This window comes from Rattus rattus, chromosome 9 (assembly GCF_011064425.1).
Source record: "Rattus rattus isolate New Zealand chromosome 9, Rrattus_CSIRO_v1, whole genome shotgun sequence".
Lineage (NCBI taxonomy): Eukaryota > Metazoa > Chordata > Mammalia > Rodentia > Muridae > Rattus > Rattus rattus.
In genome coordinates, this window is record NC_046162.1 from 31,897,536 (window position 1) to 31,917,060 (window position 19,525).

Here is a 19,525-nt window from a genome sequence, read left to right on the forward strand (position 1 = left end):
GACTGAGAGATGCTGGGAAAACCTGGAGGCCAGTTCTGCTTTGATATGCAGATACACATCTCTGTCCCTAGTCCTGGGTCTGAAACCAAACACGAAGCTGCTGGGTATCTAGGAGAGGGACGGTTACTTTTCTTCTGCAGTCTCTAAATGGCAGGCTTCCTGGAAATTTAAGCTCAGCTGAGGGCCTTGGCTGGGGGAGGGAGGTCTTTTAGAAATAGGGGGTATGGGACCCTCATATTCCGCTTTCTCTCAGGAACCAGCACTCCCTCCTAAGAATCTCCCCAGCCTCACTTAACTATGAGCTCAGCTTCACAAGCAGGAAGTGAAGTATCTATTTTGCCATACCACTTGATTATTTCATTACCCGCCTCCAATCCACCCCGGAATTGGAATAAAAGTCCAAGACAACTAGAGCCCCCCTTCCTCTCCGGACATCCGTGCTGAAAGACCCTGATTAGGCGGCCAACAGAGAACCCACAAACTGCGGGTCACGTGTGCTAACAGAGCCCGACCATCGAGTCAGTCCTCCAGCCTCCCAGAGCGGCCTCGGAAGTGCCTCTGCGGCGCGGGTCTTTCCGGCCGGGCAGTCCGCGCTTTTGTCCCGCCGGCGGCCGGGCTCCCGCGGCGCCGCCACAGCCAGTACGTGAGTCCCGGGCTGCCGGCGTTCCCGCCTCTACCCGGCCCGCCCCGCCCTTCCCTTCTTTGCCCTCCGGTCCCGGGCGGGTCCTGGGGGAGAGCGTGACTCTCCACACGCATTGGGAAGCGTCCTCTTGGAGTGAAGGGGAAGGAAGAGCCCAGGCCCGAGCCCCGCGGGCAGGCTGCCATCTGAGCAGGCCCTGGGCCAAGGACAGGCCAGAGTCCATTCCGGGGTTCCTTGACTGTCATGGCCATTTCAGGTTTAGAGGGAGGAGAACCCCGATTATTAGCGCCTAAAAATTTGCCCTGCTTGCGGTTAAGTTTGTTTCTGAGACTTGGAGGTGACCTGACTCGGTCACCCTTCCCCTTTATTTTGGTGGTGGAGAGGTATCGAGAAACACCTGCGGCTGTGAAAGCAGACTGTCCACTTCCGGGGCCTCTCCCAGGAGAAAGTCATCAATAGTGGGTGCGACCAGAGAAGGCCATCCCCCCGACCACCCACCACCACAGCAAACTGAGAAAGTGTTGGCTTAGGGAAGAGCAGGTGAAGGCACCAGAACTCAAGTGATCCCTTTGGGAAATCCTGGGGCAGTGATGTAAAAGAAAGATAAAGAGGTCAGGTGGAGACGTCCCTGGGCTAATGATGGTCAGTCTAGATGGCCAGAACCATTTGTGTACGTCTGAAGCTTCTCTCTCTCTCTCTCTCTCTCTCTGTATGAATTTTTGACTATGTAATGTTCATGTGACCACGACATTAAAATACGATTTTTAAGAACAAAAATTTAATGCAAAGTATGAGAACAAGATTTTCTTTTACTGTTTTCAAAGGTTGTGCTAGGCTCTACCTTAAAAGGTAAACACTTTTGTTAAGCTCTTGAGTAGACTTCAAAGACTTCATTCAAATACTAGCAAATATATGTCGTTCCTCTTTTATTCAGACAGGTGGTAGCATAATAAATCCTGCTTCCTTGTTTCTTTTATTGAATCTGTTTTACAGAATTCTATAAGGAAACAAATGAGTGTGTTGTTTATGTTACAGACCTGTAGTAGATTGGCCATTTTAAAGGATATTTTAGATAAATCTTTAGACTGCAGTTGATAATCTTTGAGTTGTTTCTAGTGTTTTTATGTCAAATAGTATTATGTGGAATGAATCTATTTTAGGATAAGGATTATGAAATTAAGAGGGACTGAGGTTAATAAAGTATTTTTTGTTTTGTTTTACAATCAGTTTTTCAATGTGCTATATTACTTGCTTCAAGCTAGTCCCTGAGTGAGCCCTTAGCTTCAGAAAAATCTCTCCACTGTCCTCTTTGACTTCCCTTATTTCTGGAGTAGCTAAAAGTATCTCCTCCACTACTATGAGAATATTCTATTATAAAAATCCCTGCAGTCCTTATTCCTAATGTTTAAATAATAGAAACAAATCTTGTTAACCATTTGCATATGCTTTTCATAAATTAAATGCAAAAATGCCTGCAGCACAAATCCTATTCTTTCCAGTGTATTGCTTATAGCTCTAGCCTCCATTTGCACGTTCTCCCACGTTCTCTAGTCATCAAATACAGTACCTCAGAGCTTACGATACAGAAGCCCTGGACCACACGTGAGATACATAGGGTATTACCTTGTGGGATACAGTTGGAATCCGGAAATGTAGAGTGGCTGCAGGTGTATTGCACCCGTTTCTTCTTACAGCCACACTGTAAGAATCATTTTCCACTAAACCAAGAGTGCCCTCTTGTGAGTTGTCTCAACTTTTGAGAAATAACTCCTCACAGTCCAGAACAGGTAGTAAAGTGAAGGTTCTTCATATATGCATGCACTTTTGTAGAATCTAGTAGTAGTATTCAAACAAGCACAGAAATAGCCAGAGGTTGTAAGTCTTAAGTAACTTATGAGGGATAGAGACTTTATTGTGGTTGGCTTTTTCACTGATGTTACTAGACAGCTAAGGTCATGCTATCAAAAACTGGCTCAAGAGATTGCCCATCTAGTTTTGAGAAAGTGGGATCTTTTGGTTCTGTGTTATACGGGACACATGATGGCCACCACATCCCTCCTATTGATTGTATTACCTATAACAACTTCCTCTTGGAACTCTAGTTCTTGGTTCTCTGTTCTCCCACTGATTAGTGGTGGTGGTGGCAGCAGTGCCAGAAGGCAGAGGCAGGTGGAGCTTTGTGAGTCAAGGCCAGACAGTGCTGTCTCAAGAAAAAAAGCCAAGTAAAGGTATTACAATAAATTGTATGCCCATAGTTTCAGGATTCTGATCCATTTATTTATTTTTCTTGGTTGAAGCATTTTAAAGCAAATTTCTGACACTGGGTTTTGTTTTACTCTATTTTAGTTGTCATTAAAAGTGTATATGTACTCCTAACATCTATAATATCATTACATAACAGCCTATTTTAGCTTTGATTTTTTTTTTTTTATATTATCTAGTAGCAGTAGGCAGACAACTGGGTCATTTGTCTACAATAAGCCAAGAAGGGCTTATACCCTTCAAATGGAATGTTCGTAATCAACAATATGGTCCAAAGGGCTTAAAATAACTAATACTTATCTGGCCCTTTATAGAAAAGTTTCCCTAGTCCCAGATTTTATAATGCCTGTGCTACTCCTTTACTTGAAACTCCTGAGTAAGTAGACTCTTGAGTTTGAGTCAGACCTTGGGTGCACCCTTGTTACTTACCGGTCTGGTTTCACTTGCTACTCTATATTCCGGATGTCTAAAGTGTACTTTCCTAAAGTTTTTAGTCCTTCATGGCAGAGGTTAGCCTCCCACTTTGCGCCCTATCTGTGCTCATGCTTTGTAGGATAGATCCCTTCATTCTGGACTATCTCAGAGCCTGTGGGTAGGGAAAGAACCAGTCATTATGGGTCATTGTCTAAGTTCCTTGTGTACCATTCACTTAGATAACCATGGTCCTCGAATGTACCTCAGTGTGTTGGTAAGGATAGCAGTGTATTTTATTACATGTTCACAGTTGCATTACATGCTAACAGCATTCATGCCACTGCTGTCTAGATGTACTTTTGCCTATATTGAGTGAACTATTGGATATGCCAAATAGTCGGTACCCAAACAGGGAGTTAAGGAAACTTTGGCTTCTGACAAGATTGGAGAGGCAAATAAAGTATTTGTGGTTCATGCAGTTGAGACCAGTTACTAGCCAATCATACAGTCCCTGAGGAAATAAAGTGACTAACAATTATGAAAATAATTCAGTCTGTCAAACAATTAATGATGGGGTTGAAGAGATGGCTTTTTGTCATAATTATAAGGACCAGAGCTCAGATTGATTCCCATGTGAAAAGTCTAGCATTGTAACACCATATATCTGAAATCCCAGCAGTGGGGAGGAAAGAAATGGCATCTCCTCAGAACTTCTTGCTTTGTTTTGACATGGTGGAAGGCACCATACAACAGAAGAGCAGAGAGAGCCTTAATAAGAGTTCTTTATGAGGAGCCCATCCCCACATAATGGCATTAATACACTGTAACATAAAGACAGTGTCTCCATGGTCTTATTGTGTCCTTCTGCCAGGAACAGCATCACACTTTTGTAATCCCAGATAATTGACCAGCTAAACCTTCAAGTTCAAGTTCAAGGCTAGGCCCAGTAACATGGTGAGACTTGTCTCAAAAACAAAACAAAATATTTTAAGAAAACACCTGCTTAATATTATATTGGCAATTAAACATGAATTTTGTTTTAATAGGTGTTAAACTATAGCAGAAAATGATCAAATATGCATTTTATAAAATTCTTAACTGCTGTTAGAGAAGAATTGGATGAGGATAAGAATGAAGGCAGAGAGATTCTAGAGAGTAGTAGTCTAGGTGAGAATTGTGGAGGACTGAAGGAAGGCCTAGAAGTTGATGTTCATACGATCAAATCAGTCTTACAGGATTTTTTTGCATGTAGACGAGAGAAGTAGAAGAATAGGATTCTGATTTAGGGAAAGAGGACAGTGGGGTGGATAATAGGAACTATCTGTATTTGGATAAAAGGATTTGGGCCAAAGATAAATTTCTAACAGCTTTTAAGAGTGATGGAGGCCATATGTAGATGGAGCTGTCTGTCCGGTGGTAAGAGTCAAGAGGAAAGATAAAATGAAAGAATTGGGAGCATCTGGACATCAGCAACTCTGCGAAGGAAGAACCTTATCTAGAAAAATCTGGTACAGTATGGTCTAAGTTAGAGAAACCCACTTGAGGAGATGAGGCTTAGAGGGAGATTGTCACTAAACAAAGATGGTGAGAGTAACACATAGAAGTAGAACGGACAGATTTCTAAGTGTAGATATTTTAAAACTTTATTTGAGAATATTAATATACAGAAAAATTCTAAGAATAGCAATAGCAAAAAAAGGGTGATGGAAGATGGCTGAGCTGTTAAGAGCACTGGTCCTTCAGTTTCCAGCACCTAAAAGTGCTCACAATAGTCTTTATCTTCCTTTCCAGGGTATCAAATTCCTGGCTTCTTCAGTCACTAGCCACACATATATATATAAGCAAACATTCATACACATAAAAGTAAATTAAAATAGGTAGCAATGAATATCCAAGTAAGAGCATATGGAAGGAAGCCCTGGGTCCTGCACTGAACCCCCAGTGAACTAGACAGTTACAATAAAGAGGTGGGGAGAAACACCCATAAATTAAAAATAGAAATGTATATAAGAATATTCAATTAATAATAATAATAATAAAAAAAAAGTAAATTAAAAAATAGTGAAAGAAACTTTTATTCATATTCACCCATAGTTAGTATTTAATTTTTTCCTCTTGCTCTCATAAATATTTTAAGTTGAGGATAACTTAATACATCATAGTCCATTAACTGTAGATACCTTGTTGTATATGGTTTTTTATTTAAAAATTAAATTTCAGTTATGTGTTTGTATGTATGTATACATGTGTGCACAGCGTCCATGGAGATCAGTAGACAAATTGTGGAAATTTGTTTGTTTCTCCAGGTTACTCCTGTCATATCTAAAGGCCTGGTGAGCCACCTCAATATATTTCTTGAAGGATGGGTATATTCTTTTACCTAACTACAGTACAGTTGTCAGTTTCAGTAAAGTTAATATTTTATTTTCCAACTTTGTCAGCTGACACTTCTGTTGTTGTTGTTGTTTGGGTTTGTTTGGTTTTTGAGAAGGGTTCTTACTGTGTAGCTCTGGCTGTCCTAGATCTCACTATGTAGAGCTGGCCTTGCCCTAACAGAGATCTGCCTGCCTCTGACTCCCAAGTGCTGGGATAAAAGGTTTGCTACCACACCCAGCTCTGCCACTTAAAAAGAAATGTTTGGCCTTTTTTAGCTTGTAACATTTTTAGAACTTCTCTTTGTCTTACATAGGTTTGAAGAATACAGTCTCCCCCAACCTCCACCCCACAACACTTTTAATAATAGTCTTCATTTTGAATTAACCTATTTTCCTGTGGTTCAGTTCATATAATAAATTCTCATAGGTTCTGTCCTTCTCAGGAAGCATATGATATTTTTCTGCTCTCACTAGAAATATTAATGTAGAATATCTGTCAAAGCTTGCCTGATTTCATGCATCATTACTGTTTTCTCTCTAATAAGCATTCTGAGAAGAAGTATTTAAATTCAGAAAATAGCCTGTTCTTTTTCAGAATTTCTCCCCAGACTTAGTATTCATTGGTGAATTTTTTTTATCAATTTTTTACTCTGATTGTTATAGAATGCTAATTTATTCTATTGTAATCAAGAGGTCTCCCTTTTTTCCTGGCTTTTATCTGTGGGGATTGGTGCAGGCCTGTTTTCCGTGGCTTGTAATTACTATGCTAACTTACTGTTCCTAAGCTGGATGTTCAAGCTGTCTTTTGTGGTCTTAGAGAGTGCCTCACCTTTCTGTACTTTCCTTACTGGTAAACACCACACCGGTGACACAGTTCCTCTTACAATTCTGTTCCTAGCCACTTTTTTGTAGACTTTCTTTTGAATAGAAGAAACCAAAACTTAAAGTGCTTATGTCACTGTGGTGATATTTTCCTTTTTGGCTTGCTGGCAACCAGAGCTAAGGGATATATCTATGTAGAAGTAAAAATGTATGTATGTCCATACTTATATACACATATAAATTGTCTAGAAATGATGAGTTTACACAGTACTTCTAATTTATCTATATAAAGTTCTTTGTTGATTTTTTTTCCTATCCCATATTTGTATGTCTTCCTTCCCATAAGAATCCTGGCTCCTAACAAAAGTCACAGTTGAGTTCCAAGTTGTTTCAGAATTGTTTTGCCCCTACTACTAACAATAATTCAACTTGTTTGGAATTCTCCCCACCAGCCTACAGAAGACTGAATGCAGACAAGTATGAAATCAAATGCTGTGTTCCTAAGTTATATAGATTAGAGTTTTTTATTTGCTTATTTTCTTCCTATGGTTTTAGTGTCCCTGTGAAACACAGATGCGTTCACTATTTTGTTTACTTCCTGTTTAGCAATTTTCCCTCATCTTCACTGATTTCATGTTATTCTTTGATTATGCAGAACACTATTAGACTTCCATAGGTTCCATAAAACTCTTACAGTGCTATAATCAGTGTCACCACACCTCCCCACTCTCTTATTCCCTGTTCTCCACCCTTTGCAAATATCAATTGTTTCGTGGTATCACCATAAGGATAAGCACATACACTACTCTTCTTTCTTCCTTTCTTGACATCTTCACTTTTTCACTTTCTGATAATATAATACTGTACATCCTGGGAATTACTACCTCATCAATTAGATATTCTACTTTTCTAATACTCCTATGCAATACTTACAGAGCTTATGTAACTAGTCTTTTGTGCTTGGAGATTTAGGTAATTTCCCAGACTTTCAGTTAAAATTTGTGTAGTAATAATTCTGTAATCAATACACATGTTCTTATGAATATACACACACTTGTGGTATTAGAAGTGTATGTTTAGAATTGTTACTTGTGGATTGAAGGGGAAATGTGTGTGTTAGCACAGTTTTCCCACCACAAGCAGTATGTAAGTTTATAATAGATTCCAAGCAATCTATTACAAGAATATTTGTTTTCTTCAGTGTCTTATCAACAGAGATATATGGTCATGCTTTGAACATTGGTCAGTGTAACATGTGAAAAACACTATTGAAGTTCTGATGAATATTTTTCTTATTAGTGATATACTTATTTTTTACATGTTTAATGACTGTCTTGATTTTTATTTTTAAAGGAAAAACACTATTGGCATGGTTAGTTATTGTGTGAAACACCCTATATATTCACCGAACAAAATAATTATTGTAGACTACTATAAAAAAGCCCAGATTAAGAGAACATCTAGGGCTGGAGAGATAGCTCATTGGTTAAGAGCACTAGCTGCTCTCCCAGAGGTCCTGAGTTCAAATCCCAGCCACCACACGGTGGCTCACAATCATCTGTAATGAGATCTGGTGCCCTTTTCTGGTGTGTCTGGAGACAGCTATAGTATACTCATATATAATAAGTAAATAAATCTTTTTTTAAAAAAAGGAGAGAGAACATCTAAAGGGCAATCAAAAGGTTAAGGAAGCTGACAGAAACTGACTAGCTTGAAAACATTGTATATTTTGACCACAGAAATATTCTACTTTTCAAATAACAGTGTTTGTCATAGAACTCTGTGCACCAGGAAACTGTTTCTAGGAGAGGTAAATTAAATTTTATTTTTTAGAGGAAAAAACTGAACCATATCAACAACTTATTTCTGTTACAAAATATCACTTGATGCTTTTTCTTCCTTATTTTAAAATTAGAAAGGAAAGGAACTAAGTCCTCAGAGTATACCATGATTGTGTTGTCAAGTCACAGTCACTGAACTTGAGGATGTGTGATGGTCTGCAGAAAAGCTGCTTGACTCTATTCCTTCACATCTGAGAGGAGTTTGCTATGATCAGCAATCTCTACCAACTTCAGGCTGCCTACAGGCTGAGAGATGAAATGATGGGGGACTAACCAATCTAGATCGGTTATCTTTTTTAAGAGAGTGAATTAAGAAATGTTTCTACTTTCTTTCAAAATAGTTACTGTTAACTGAGGTTTCTTTCCTCCTTTTTCTGGTAATCCCCATATGAACAGTGTTAAAAGGGACAACAGAAAGTGGCAATGGGCTCTTAAACTTTTCTTTGCCAGCTTTATTTTCAGTAGTAGGCATTTCTTTAGGACTTCTTTCTTTGCAGAGAACCTAGTACTCTGAAAGGGAACTAATCCTTATGACTTGGAAGGAATCAAATCTTATTCTGTTCTTTCTTTAGAAGCCAATCCACATAGAGCTTACTTTCAGCACCCCCCACCACCACTTCTCTCTTTCCTTGTCCCTCTCTTCCTCTCTCTCTTTTCTCGCCCTCTCTTTCTTCCTCTTCCCTTCTTTCTGAAAGTTCAACCAAAGCACATTTTATTGTGTATGGGTCCTGATGTTTCTGAGAATGGACAGTACTTTCATGGCCTCCAAGACTGTAATTCAAGCACCTCAGATTTTCTAGGTTTTTAATATCTACATTGTTTGACTAGGGGTTACCCTAGAGTTAGTACAATAATTGGCCTTGACACTGTAAGGCTCCTCAAACAACTGGAATGAGTTTAAATTCTCAATGATTTCACAACTGCCATTCACTATTTTCTTTTAATTCATGTGGTTCCTTGAGTACCACCAAACCCAATCAAGACCGGTCCATGTCATTTTGATCAAACATCTCCAACTTCCAGCTTTTCAACCTCAGTAGAGAAAGGGCTGTTGACATAACAGCTATTACATGTTTAAGACACTGGTTTTCCAAGAACATCTTGTTGCTGACTCTTAGAAGTCACTTTCCTAGGCCCTTTCCCCAGATATTACTATGGAATTTGCAAAGTCTGGCAGAAAGAAATTTGACCATTCTCTGAAGTCTATAAGCCAGTCCTGGATAGAGGTGCTGGGTATAGAATGAACATGATGACCAGAGCCAGCTTTGCTTCCAAGAAGCCATTCACTAAAAAGAACAGCTATAGTGCTAGAGTTTGATTTACTCTTGCCTCTGGAATATCATTTATTTTTCTCTAAGGGCTGATCTTTGATAAACTAGCAAGTGCTATCAGGTACTTGGGAATCAGAATGGTCTTGTACAGAACAGTGATGTGAGCTTTAAAGATCAGGATATTAAGTTCTTTGGACTTAAGGGTTAAACTGCCTGGTCTTTCCAGGCACACAGAAACTTGATTTGCTAGATTTCTGTTTTGGGTGTATTCCAGTTAATGACAAATATTTTGTCCCAATAACCATTAGAGCTGCTGATCCTGCTACTTCGGTGTCTCTTTAAGCTGAGAGCTCTGTTCCAGGGAAATTTTGTGCCACTCACTGCTAGGCTTGGAAAATCAATAGCTCTTGGTGAGCCAAACAAGCTTTGGACAGACCCAGACACCTTGTCATACAACCTTAGGGCCTGAAGGCAGGTGACCCGTGGCTTTGGTCAGCATGTTCATTCTCTACCCAGCACCCCTGCCCAGGACTGGTTCACCCCAAAACAGACTGTGGAGAATGCTCAAGTTTCTTTCTACTTTCTACCAGACTTTGCAGATTCCATAGTAATATCTGGGGAAAGGGCCTAGGAAAGTAACTTCTAAGAGTCAGAAACAAGATGTTCCTGGAAAACTAGTGTCTCCAACATGTAATAGCTGTTATGTTGCCAGCCCTTTCTCTACTGTGGTTGAAAAGCTGGAAAATGAAAAGTTGCTTGGGAGAGTAACTTTCTCCCTCACCTCTCACCACGGTTTTGACAGTGTTTCTGCCATTTTCTTTTGGGAGTGGGGCTAGAAATTTGTACTGTTTTTATTATTAAAGTACTTGCATGTAGTTAAACATCAGTCTTGTATTGCATCTTGGTTAAGGTTAGGAAGCGTTCTCTACCCAGGTCATTAATTCATATTTTCTTCTAGTATTTGTTATTCTTGTGTCTGTTATATTATTTTGAGCTTTTTATATTTAGAGCCCTGTTCCATTTGGTGTTTATCCCTTTGTGTGATATAAAAGATCTAATTTTATCTTTTTTATTCCCCAGATGGCTTTATATTTGCTGCACTATTTTTAAAAACTGTCTTTCCCCCAGAAATACCATCCTCATCATCAATTTCTGTGTGTAGTTGGAATAATTTCTGGATGTCTATTTATATACCAGTAACACATTTAAATTATAAAAGCACATTTTAAATTATAGCATATGTTAATAGTCACTACAGCTAGTAGTTGCTCACAGCTCTTTTTCTTCGCTAGCAACTTTTTATTTTGGGAAATTGTTTTTTATGGCTGTAGGAACCTTAACATTTTTTTTTTTTTCTGAGGAAGTTGAGATGGAAGGGCTAAAATTGAGAAGTAAATGGATGGAAAATCTGTTGTATGTGGGAATGGCAGAATATAGATAAGGTATACTGCAGCTAAAGTTTCTAGAACTGCTGTAGCCCACTTACCAGTTCTGTGTTTTGTGTTGTGGGCCACTCTACCCAGAGTAATACAGGGAGTCAGGGAACTAGTCTGGTCTACCATTCTTCAGTTACCTCATATTTGGGACTTACTTTTATATACTATTTCCTCAGATAAACCAACTTTTGCTCTAATGTCTGCTGGGTGATTCTTCATCTTTTAAATAGTCTCCTAAATTTCTAGCATTTTCTGTTCTTATAAGAGGTCATTATTCCTATAAAAAAAGTTGGTAGTATGATTCTTTATATCTGTTCACTCTAAAGCATGTATTTTTCTTTTATTGACCATTTTTTTTCTCACACAGTTACATACATAGCTTTTCTAAGTAAGATTCACAGAATTCCACGATAATGTCCTGAAATGTTATGCAAGGCAAGAGGGAAAGATCACATTTTATCTGACTATAATGCTTCGTTTTCTTGAAATAGGTTGAACAGTATCTTTTTAGCAGTCAGTATGTCAGAAAATGATATTGATTTGGTACCAGTCATGTAAAGTGCCTTTAGGAGAACAGAATCCCTGCTTGAGTATTAAAGTCTGCTTTGGGAAGTTTATCATTCATTCATTCATTCATTCAATTCATTAATTTATTTAGAATCATGTGCTTTTTCCAAAACCCTTACATTTTAACTGTGATCAGTAGCTTAACTTTTAATAATGATAAAATAAATAGTAATAACATTGCCCTGACCAAGGAACAAGTTTGTTCTTACTGGTTTTAGATGGCTATCATCCAATATTCACAGTGACACTATTACTTTCATTTTACAGGTGAAGAAACTGCTATACAAAGAAGTTAAATAGCTATCTCAAAGGTCATATAAGTAGGTATTTGAACCTAGTTGTTATTCTAGTCATTTTCTGATCTGTGTGAGAGGTTGGTTTCAATATTTCACAGATAGCAAAGTCTACTACAGATGTTCAAGTTTCTTATTTAAAACAACAGTATTTACATATGACCTTTACATATCATCCTGTGTACTTTAAAGCATTTTCAAATTACTGTGCCTAAAAGCAGTGTGAATCTTTATATTATTTAGAGAATAATGATAAAAATTAAAAGCTGTATATGTTCAGCACAAATGTAACTTTGTTTTTCTGAATATTTTTTTGGTCTGTGGTTGGCTGAATCTGTAGATGCAAAACCTGCAGCTATGGAGGGCCAATTACTTTGCTTAGTGGCTTGAGGTATTGCCATCTTTGTTTCACCATCCTTGAGACAAAGATCTTACACCATAGTTCGGGCTGTCCTGGAACATACAGTAACTTTCCTGACTCAACCTCCAAAGTGCAAGAATAACAAGATTGAGCCTTTATGCTTTGCTGTTTGTAATCTTCTGTATGACTAATTTATTCATAAATAGGAATGAAAACTTTATTCCTTGGCAGGCTGGAGCATATAAGTTCTTCTATGATTAGCCACTTTCCAAAGAGTGTTTCCTTACACAGAAAAGTCAAGAAGGCCAGATTGATGTATAGTAGCTTTAGATTTCTTTCTCATTTCTTAGTCACTGTCCACATAATCTTATAACTACAACTACCTGCCTTATCCCTCTTCTAGGGTACTGATTTATCTTTCTCTTCAGTTTTTCCTACTCTCTCCTGATTAACTTTTCAAAGAAAAATTAATGTCTTTGTTGTTCCAACATTTTTTTCTTTTTGTGTTTCATCTGTTTTTCAGAGACTTCTTTTTTTCTTATTTTTCTATGAGGTCACATTGAAACTGATTGGTATTGGCTGTGGTTTTATGCATCAGTTGAACCCATTTTTATCATATATTCATGCTAGGTTAACACAGAAATGAAAAAGCTCTTTGGATCATTAACAATCTTGACTCTAGTTTTAATGTCCCCCATCATAGCCCCAATAATTAATGGTGTCTGTGGGGCTGGAGAGATTACTTATCAGTTAAAGAGCACTTGATGCTCTTGCAGAGGACCCAGGTTCAGTTCCCAACACTCCATGATTGCCTCCAACCATGCCTAACTCCAGGTCCAGGGGAATCTGACTACCTCCTCCGAAGTCATTGAGCACCAGACATGAACATGGAACACATTTCCTCCATGCCAGCAAAACACTCAAAAATATTTAAAGATTATTTTTTAAATGGAACCTGCTACATATTAATAAGCAAATACCTGTCAAATAGATAAGTTAGTTTTGTTATTTGCTATTGTTATTGTTCAGGGTTTTTTTCTAAATAAACATGTCATTTTCATTTTCTTGGTCTAGTGTCACATCTGAAGACAAGCATGGAGGATGAGGACTCAGCTAAAAAGAATGAAAACAATTCAAGTGCAGACTCTCAGTGCCCAAATGTGGAAATTTTTCACAAGGATCATATGCAGAATTCTAATATTGATGACACTTTTGGTTGGGTAGAGAAGCAGTTGGAAAGACCTAAATGGAAAATAATGAAGGAAGACAAAAGTAGCATCAGAGAAAAGATTGACAAACCTAAGAACACAGCAAATATAAAAATAGAACAGGATAACGAGACATCTGAGAAAAGTTTCTACTCAAGTACAGATACCATGCACCAGACCGTCCCCACGGAACCAAAATGTACTGAACAAGGTGAACACACAGAGAATGTTAATGGAAGCTTACACCCTACTCCACAGCAGAATTCTGCTGCTGATAAGAAATCACATAAGTGTGATGAGTGTGGAAAATCCTTCAAGTACAATTCTCGTCTTGTACAACATAAAATCATGCACACTGGAGAAAAGCGCTATGAGTGTGACGACTGTAGGGGAACTTTTCGGAGCAGCTCCAGCCTTCGAGTCCATAAGCGCATTCATACTGGGGAGAAGCCCTATAAGTGTGATGAGTGTGGCAAGGCCTACATGTCCTACTCTAGCCTCATAAACCATAAAAGCACCCATTCTGGGGAGAAGAACTGCAAATGTGATGAATGTGGAAAGTCCTTCAATTATAGTTCTGTTCTGGACCAGCATAAAAGGATCCACACCGGAGAGAAGCCCTATGAATGTGGGGAGTGTGGAAAGGCCTTCAGGAACAGTTCTGGTTTGAGAGTCCACAAAAGAATCCACACAGGGGAGAAGCCCTATGAATGTGATATCTGTGGGAAAACCTTCAGTAATAGTTCAGGCCTGAGGGTCCACAAAAGGATCCACACAGGTGAAAAGCCCTATGAATGTGATGAATGTGGGAAGGCATTCATTACTTGCAGAACACTCCTAAATCATAAAAGCATCCACTTTGGTGATAAACCTTATAAATGTGATGAGTGTGAGAAATCTTTTAATTATAGCTCTCTCCTCATTCAGCATAAAGTCATCCACACTGGTGAGAAACCTTATGAATGTGATGAATGTGGGAAGGCCTTCAGGAACAGCTCAGGCCTTATAGTGCATAAAAGGATCCACACAGGAGAAAAACCTTACAAGTGTGATATCTGTGGCAAAGCATTCAGCTATAGTTCAGGCCTTGCAGTCCATAAAAGCATTCATCCTGGCAAGAAAGCCCATGAATGTAAAGACTGTGGCAAGTCCTTTAGTTATAACTCACTTCTTCTTCAGCATAAGACCATTCATACTGGAGAGAGACCTTATGTATGCGATGTGTGTGGCAAAACGTTCAGGAACAATTCAGGTCTCAAAGTCCATCGGAGGCTCCATACTGGGGAAAAACCATATAAGTGTGATGTGTGCGGGAAAGCCTATATCTCACGCTCAAGCCTTAAAAATCACAAAGGAATCCACCTGGGGGAGAAGCCCTACAAATGCAGCTATTGTGAGAAATCTTTCAACTACAGTTCTGCCCTTGAACAGCATAAAAGGATTCATACAAGGGAGAAACCCTTTGGGTGTGATGAGTGTGGAAAAGCCTTCAGAAACAATTCAGGCCTTAAAGTACATAAACGAATTCACACAGGGGAGAGACCTTACAAATGTGAAGAATGTGGAAAAGCCTACATCTCACTCTCAAGCCTTATAAATCATAAAAGTGTACACCCTGGGGAGAAGCCCTTTAAGTGTGATGAGTGTGAGAAAGCCTTCATCACATACCGAACCCTTCTAAACCACAAAAAAATTCATCTTGGAGAAAAGCCCTATAAATGCGATGTGTGTGAGAAATCATTTAACTACACCTCACTCCTTTCTCAACACAAAAGAGTTCATACTAGAGAGAAGCCCTTTGAATGTGACAGGTGTGAGAAGGTCTTCAGAAACAACTCAAGCCTTAAAGTGCATAAAAGAATACACACTGGGGAGAAGCCCTATGAGTGTGACATATGTGGAAAAGCCTACATCTCACACTCAAGCCTTATTAACCATAAAAGTACACACCCTGGCAAGACGCCCTATACATGTGATGAATGCGGAAAAGCATTTTTCTCAAGCAGAACTCTCATAAGCCATAAGAGAGTCCATCTTGGGGAAAAACCCTTCAAGTGTGTTGAGTGTGGGAAATCATTTAGCTACAGCTCACTTCTTTCCCAACACAAGAGGATCCACACAGGGGAGAAACCTTATATATGTGACTGGTGTGGGAAGGCCTTCAGGAACAGCTCAGGCCTCACGGTACATAAAAGGATCCACACAGGGGAAAAACCCTATGGATGTGATGAATGTGAAAAGGCATACATTTCACACTCAAGTCTTATCAATCATAAAAGTGTCCACCGTGGAAAGCAGCCCTATAATTGTGAGTGTGGGAAATCTTTCAATTACAGATCTGTCCTTGACCAACACAAAAGGATCCACACTGGAAAGAAGCCATATCGATGTAATGATTGTGGGAAGGCATTTAATATCAGATCAAACCTTACCAAGCACAAAAGAATCCATACAGGGGAGGAATCTTTAAATATGGCAAATATGGAAAGTCACAGTGGCACATTCCAGAAGAGGATCTACTATGAGGGAGGGAATGCTCTGGATGGGACCAGGATGCAGATGCCTATGTGGGAGGCAGAGCCTGCCAAGTCTCAAAGGAATCAAATAGAAGAAAAACTTTATGAATGTAAGAATTTCTGAGGTCTTTAGTCATGGCTTATAATAATCATAGTGTGAGTGAAAGAATTCTGAGTGATCATGAGCAATTCCACATGATTCAGTCATAGCAGGAACAGTTCTAGTGTCACAATAGTTGAGCCCTTTAGGAATATAAAATACCACTGGATATAAAACCTTTCAAAGTGATGGAACTCTTAAAAAATGTAGTCTGGACATAGAACATAAAGATAAAGGTCTCTAGTTAGAAATCTTATTCACCACTACAAAGATCCTATTTGGATAAATAAGTGAATAAGAATGTAGAAAGTTGGTATAATTTTGACCTCTATACTTTGGTCAGTGGAAAAAAGATCCAAGAAGGGCCTCTAATAGGCAAATTCAGGGAGAGGATGGTTTCAGGGAATATCAGTTTATTAGTAGTCATGAAATTATAGACTTAACAATAATGGTTTGTGGTAGGAAGATCACAACTTCTGAAACAATTTAGATGTCTTAGGAAAAGAAAAGGCATAGTCAAATCTGTGACATAATCACTTTAAAATGCATATTAGTTGGAGTATACTATTATACTAACTGAACTAGTAAGACTGTAGAGTTTCAAATCAATTCCCTTAATATGTAATAGAGATAATAAATGATGACCTGGGAGGTGGCATTCACATATACTGAGAGAACGGAAGGATTTCAGTATCTTCAGTTAAGTAAGGGAACACATCTTCAACATGAATTTGCACCTTACAGGAAAAATTCAGGGACTCCTATGAATTAAAAAAAATGTCTCAAAGGAAGGCATTTTATTACAAGAGCTAAATAAGTACCAGTAATTAAGAAGAAATTCATGTCTTAAAAACAATATTGTTTCAGAAAGTGTAAAAATTTTATGTACTACATACATGTGTATATTGTCTGTTGTAAAATATGAATATGTTCAAAACTCACTTTGCCATAAAGGCTGAATAGTTATGGCAATGTAAGGGGGGGTATAATAAATGCCTCAAATGTAAATAGGCTGTGACTTATTTTAGATGGACAAATATAGAGAGCCATTTGTGTGTTCCCTTGTAAGTAGTACAGAATCTAAGCCAAAGAAGCTTCTGTCTTATCTGTGAATATTCATCTACTAAACTAGTATCTTAGAACTCACCAGAAGTTAGATCATACTTATCTCAGGGGAAAATAGATACATTTTTGAAGATAATGCAAATCTTCTGGGTAAGCAATCTGATTGTGATATTAGTCCGGATTATAATTTGTTAGAGTGGATAGGCTATGTGAGTGATCAGTCACCATACAATTCATTAGGAACAGAACTTAATATAAAATATTAGTAACTATAGCAGTAAAGACTAGGCATTTCAATAGTAAAAGCAGATTCTTCTGAGTTGAGCTCCACCCATAGTAATTGGAGAAGTTATCAGTACCAGGTGAACTCTCAGTTTGTTCTGACTTCAGGACCTACAATCATTACAAAAGACAATCTCTAGCCATATCCATCACTTTGAGGATTCCAGTCTCTAATTAATAATTCCCATGTCTCCCTCTGGGAACACTACAGAGTACTTTGTTTCTGTTTCCAAATTCCCACCAGTAGGTTTTGACACATGAGGTGAAAAAAGGGAGAATACAATTTTGCCACTCAATTCTGCAGTAGAATGTCCATACTTGGACTATTATACTACATGAGATACTGGTTAATTTGATCCTATCTGTACATATAGTTTACTCAGCAAATATTTGTGGAGAATCTGCTAGGTACAAACTACTGTCCTGGGCCCTAGGTATTGAAAGATGGGAGCAAGAATTAGTTAAGACTATGAGCAAAGTCACACTAATACACACACACCTAAGTGTTAAAAGAGAAAATCAGCCAACCCGGAAAAGAGGTGTGGATATTGGGTTATTCTGAGGAGTAGGAATTAGACCATCCTGAATAAAGACATCAGAACAGTTCAGTAATCGTCCTGAGTGGCTGTTTTGTGGTGAGCAGAAAGACCACAGACTATCCATTCCCAGTAGCCATTGAGGAAAGGGGTTGCATTTGCTAAAGACTACTTCTAGCTTATTAGACAATCCTGAGGTTTCCATGTGCCCTATACCCAAAGCAGCTAGTGGCTTGAATCCTATTCCCTTCACACTCGTGTCTCCCCATGTAAGCTCCAACTGGATCTATGGCACTGCTTAGTTTCAGGGATGACAAAAGTAAAAATGTTGAAGCTGGCCACCTTATAGAAAAGATTGTGAACCCTGTGATACTGTGGATCAGACAAAATGAATTTTTGCATATTTTGCAAATTCTACCAGTGAGGTACATCTCTGGCTCTGTGGTCACTTTAAAAATTATATATAATATATATTTAATTATGTGTGGGGCTGTGTGCTTGCGAATTTGTGTCTGAGGAAGCTGGAAGAATCAGCTGGAGCTAGAGTTCTAGGTAGTTGTAATCTGACCTGATAATGGATGCTGGGAGCCCAATTTGCATTTGAGAGCAGTACTTTTAACTGCTAAGACCTCTCTTTAGCCTCCTTTTAGATTGGTATCTTGATTACCCCAGTGTACTGCATGCTGGGGACAACTACTACAACCTCCATAGATTCAGAGACAAGACATAAATAGTGGCTAGTGGCTTTTTGGCTTGGCCTTGAATATTATATCTAGGGTGAGATAAATTCAGCTTAACTCAGATGTGTATGGGTCTCCTGGTTGTTCCATAATGGACACCATGCTGCAGATTCAATGAGTTTATGTGACTTAGCCTGCTTGGACCAGTCTATGGATATGAAGAGATTAGTGATCATCTTTGCTTTTTTCTAGTAAATGATACACAAGAAGACAAAAAGCAAAAACCTTAACTTGTAAGTGAATCAAAATACATTTTTAAAGTTAGCAAGGTAAGAGAGAATTGGCATGGTGAAAAGTAAACTGGAATATGGAAGACCTGTGGCCTAAAATGCTTTTCTCTAGGAATATGGTCAAGATGTTTATAAAGTCACATATGCATAGGAGGTGTCATAGACAAGTGTTAATAGGCTAAAGATAAAGTTTAAAATCTGAGATGAAAAACCTCAATGTAAACTAACATTCTGGTTTTGGTAAAGATGGGCTACAATATTTAGGTATTTCCCACTGAAAATGAAAATCTGTTTTTTAAAAGCACATAGTATACTGTCTTTAGTTCATTTGGCTGCTATAAATAACTGTAAAGGGAATAATTTCAAAAATAACAAATTCTCAATTCTGGAGGGTGACAAGTGTAATAATGGGGCACCTTTGGTTTGTAAATCTGTTTAGAATCCATTTCTTGGGTCATAGAAGGGACCTTACTGCACTATGTGTAGATCAAGGGGTCTTTCTTGAGCCTCCTTTATAATAAGGAGCACCAATACCATACATGAGTACTCCACCTTACTTTAATCTC

The 19,525-nt window shown here is 38.5% G+C and overlaps 1 protein-coding gene across 13 annotated transcripts; it reads left to right on the forward strand.

Annotated features, from left to right (window-relative positions):
• The first annotated feature begins 452 nt into the window (after positions 1-452).
• Zfp62 (ZFP62 zinc finger protein) lies at positions 453-19,263 on the forward strand. Of its 13 annotated transcripts, none has more exons than XM_032912128.1 (3): positions 453-643; positions 11,896-11,944; positions 13,357-19,263. In XM_032912128.1, the coding sequence occupies exon 3, from the start codon at positions 13,377-13,379 to the stop codon at positions 16,128-16,130; it is 2,754 nt and encodes a 917-aa protein (XP_032768019.1). In that variant the 5' UTR covers positions 453-643; positions 11,896-11,944; positions 13,357-13,376; the 3' UTR covers positions 16,131-19,263. The 13 variants fall into 13 exon arrangements, with proteins under 13 accessions (XP_032768019.1, XP_032768022.1, XP_032768011.1 ...); XM_032912131.1 differs by having other exon boundaries at positions 453-639; positions 11,896-11,952; XM_032912120.1 differs by having other exon boundaries at positions 453-639; positions 11,896-11,948.
• The last annotated feature ends 262 nt before the right edge of the window (positions 19,264-19,525 follow it).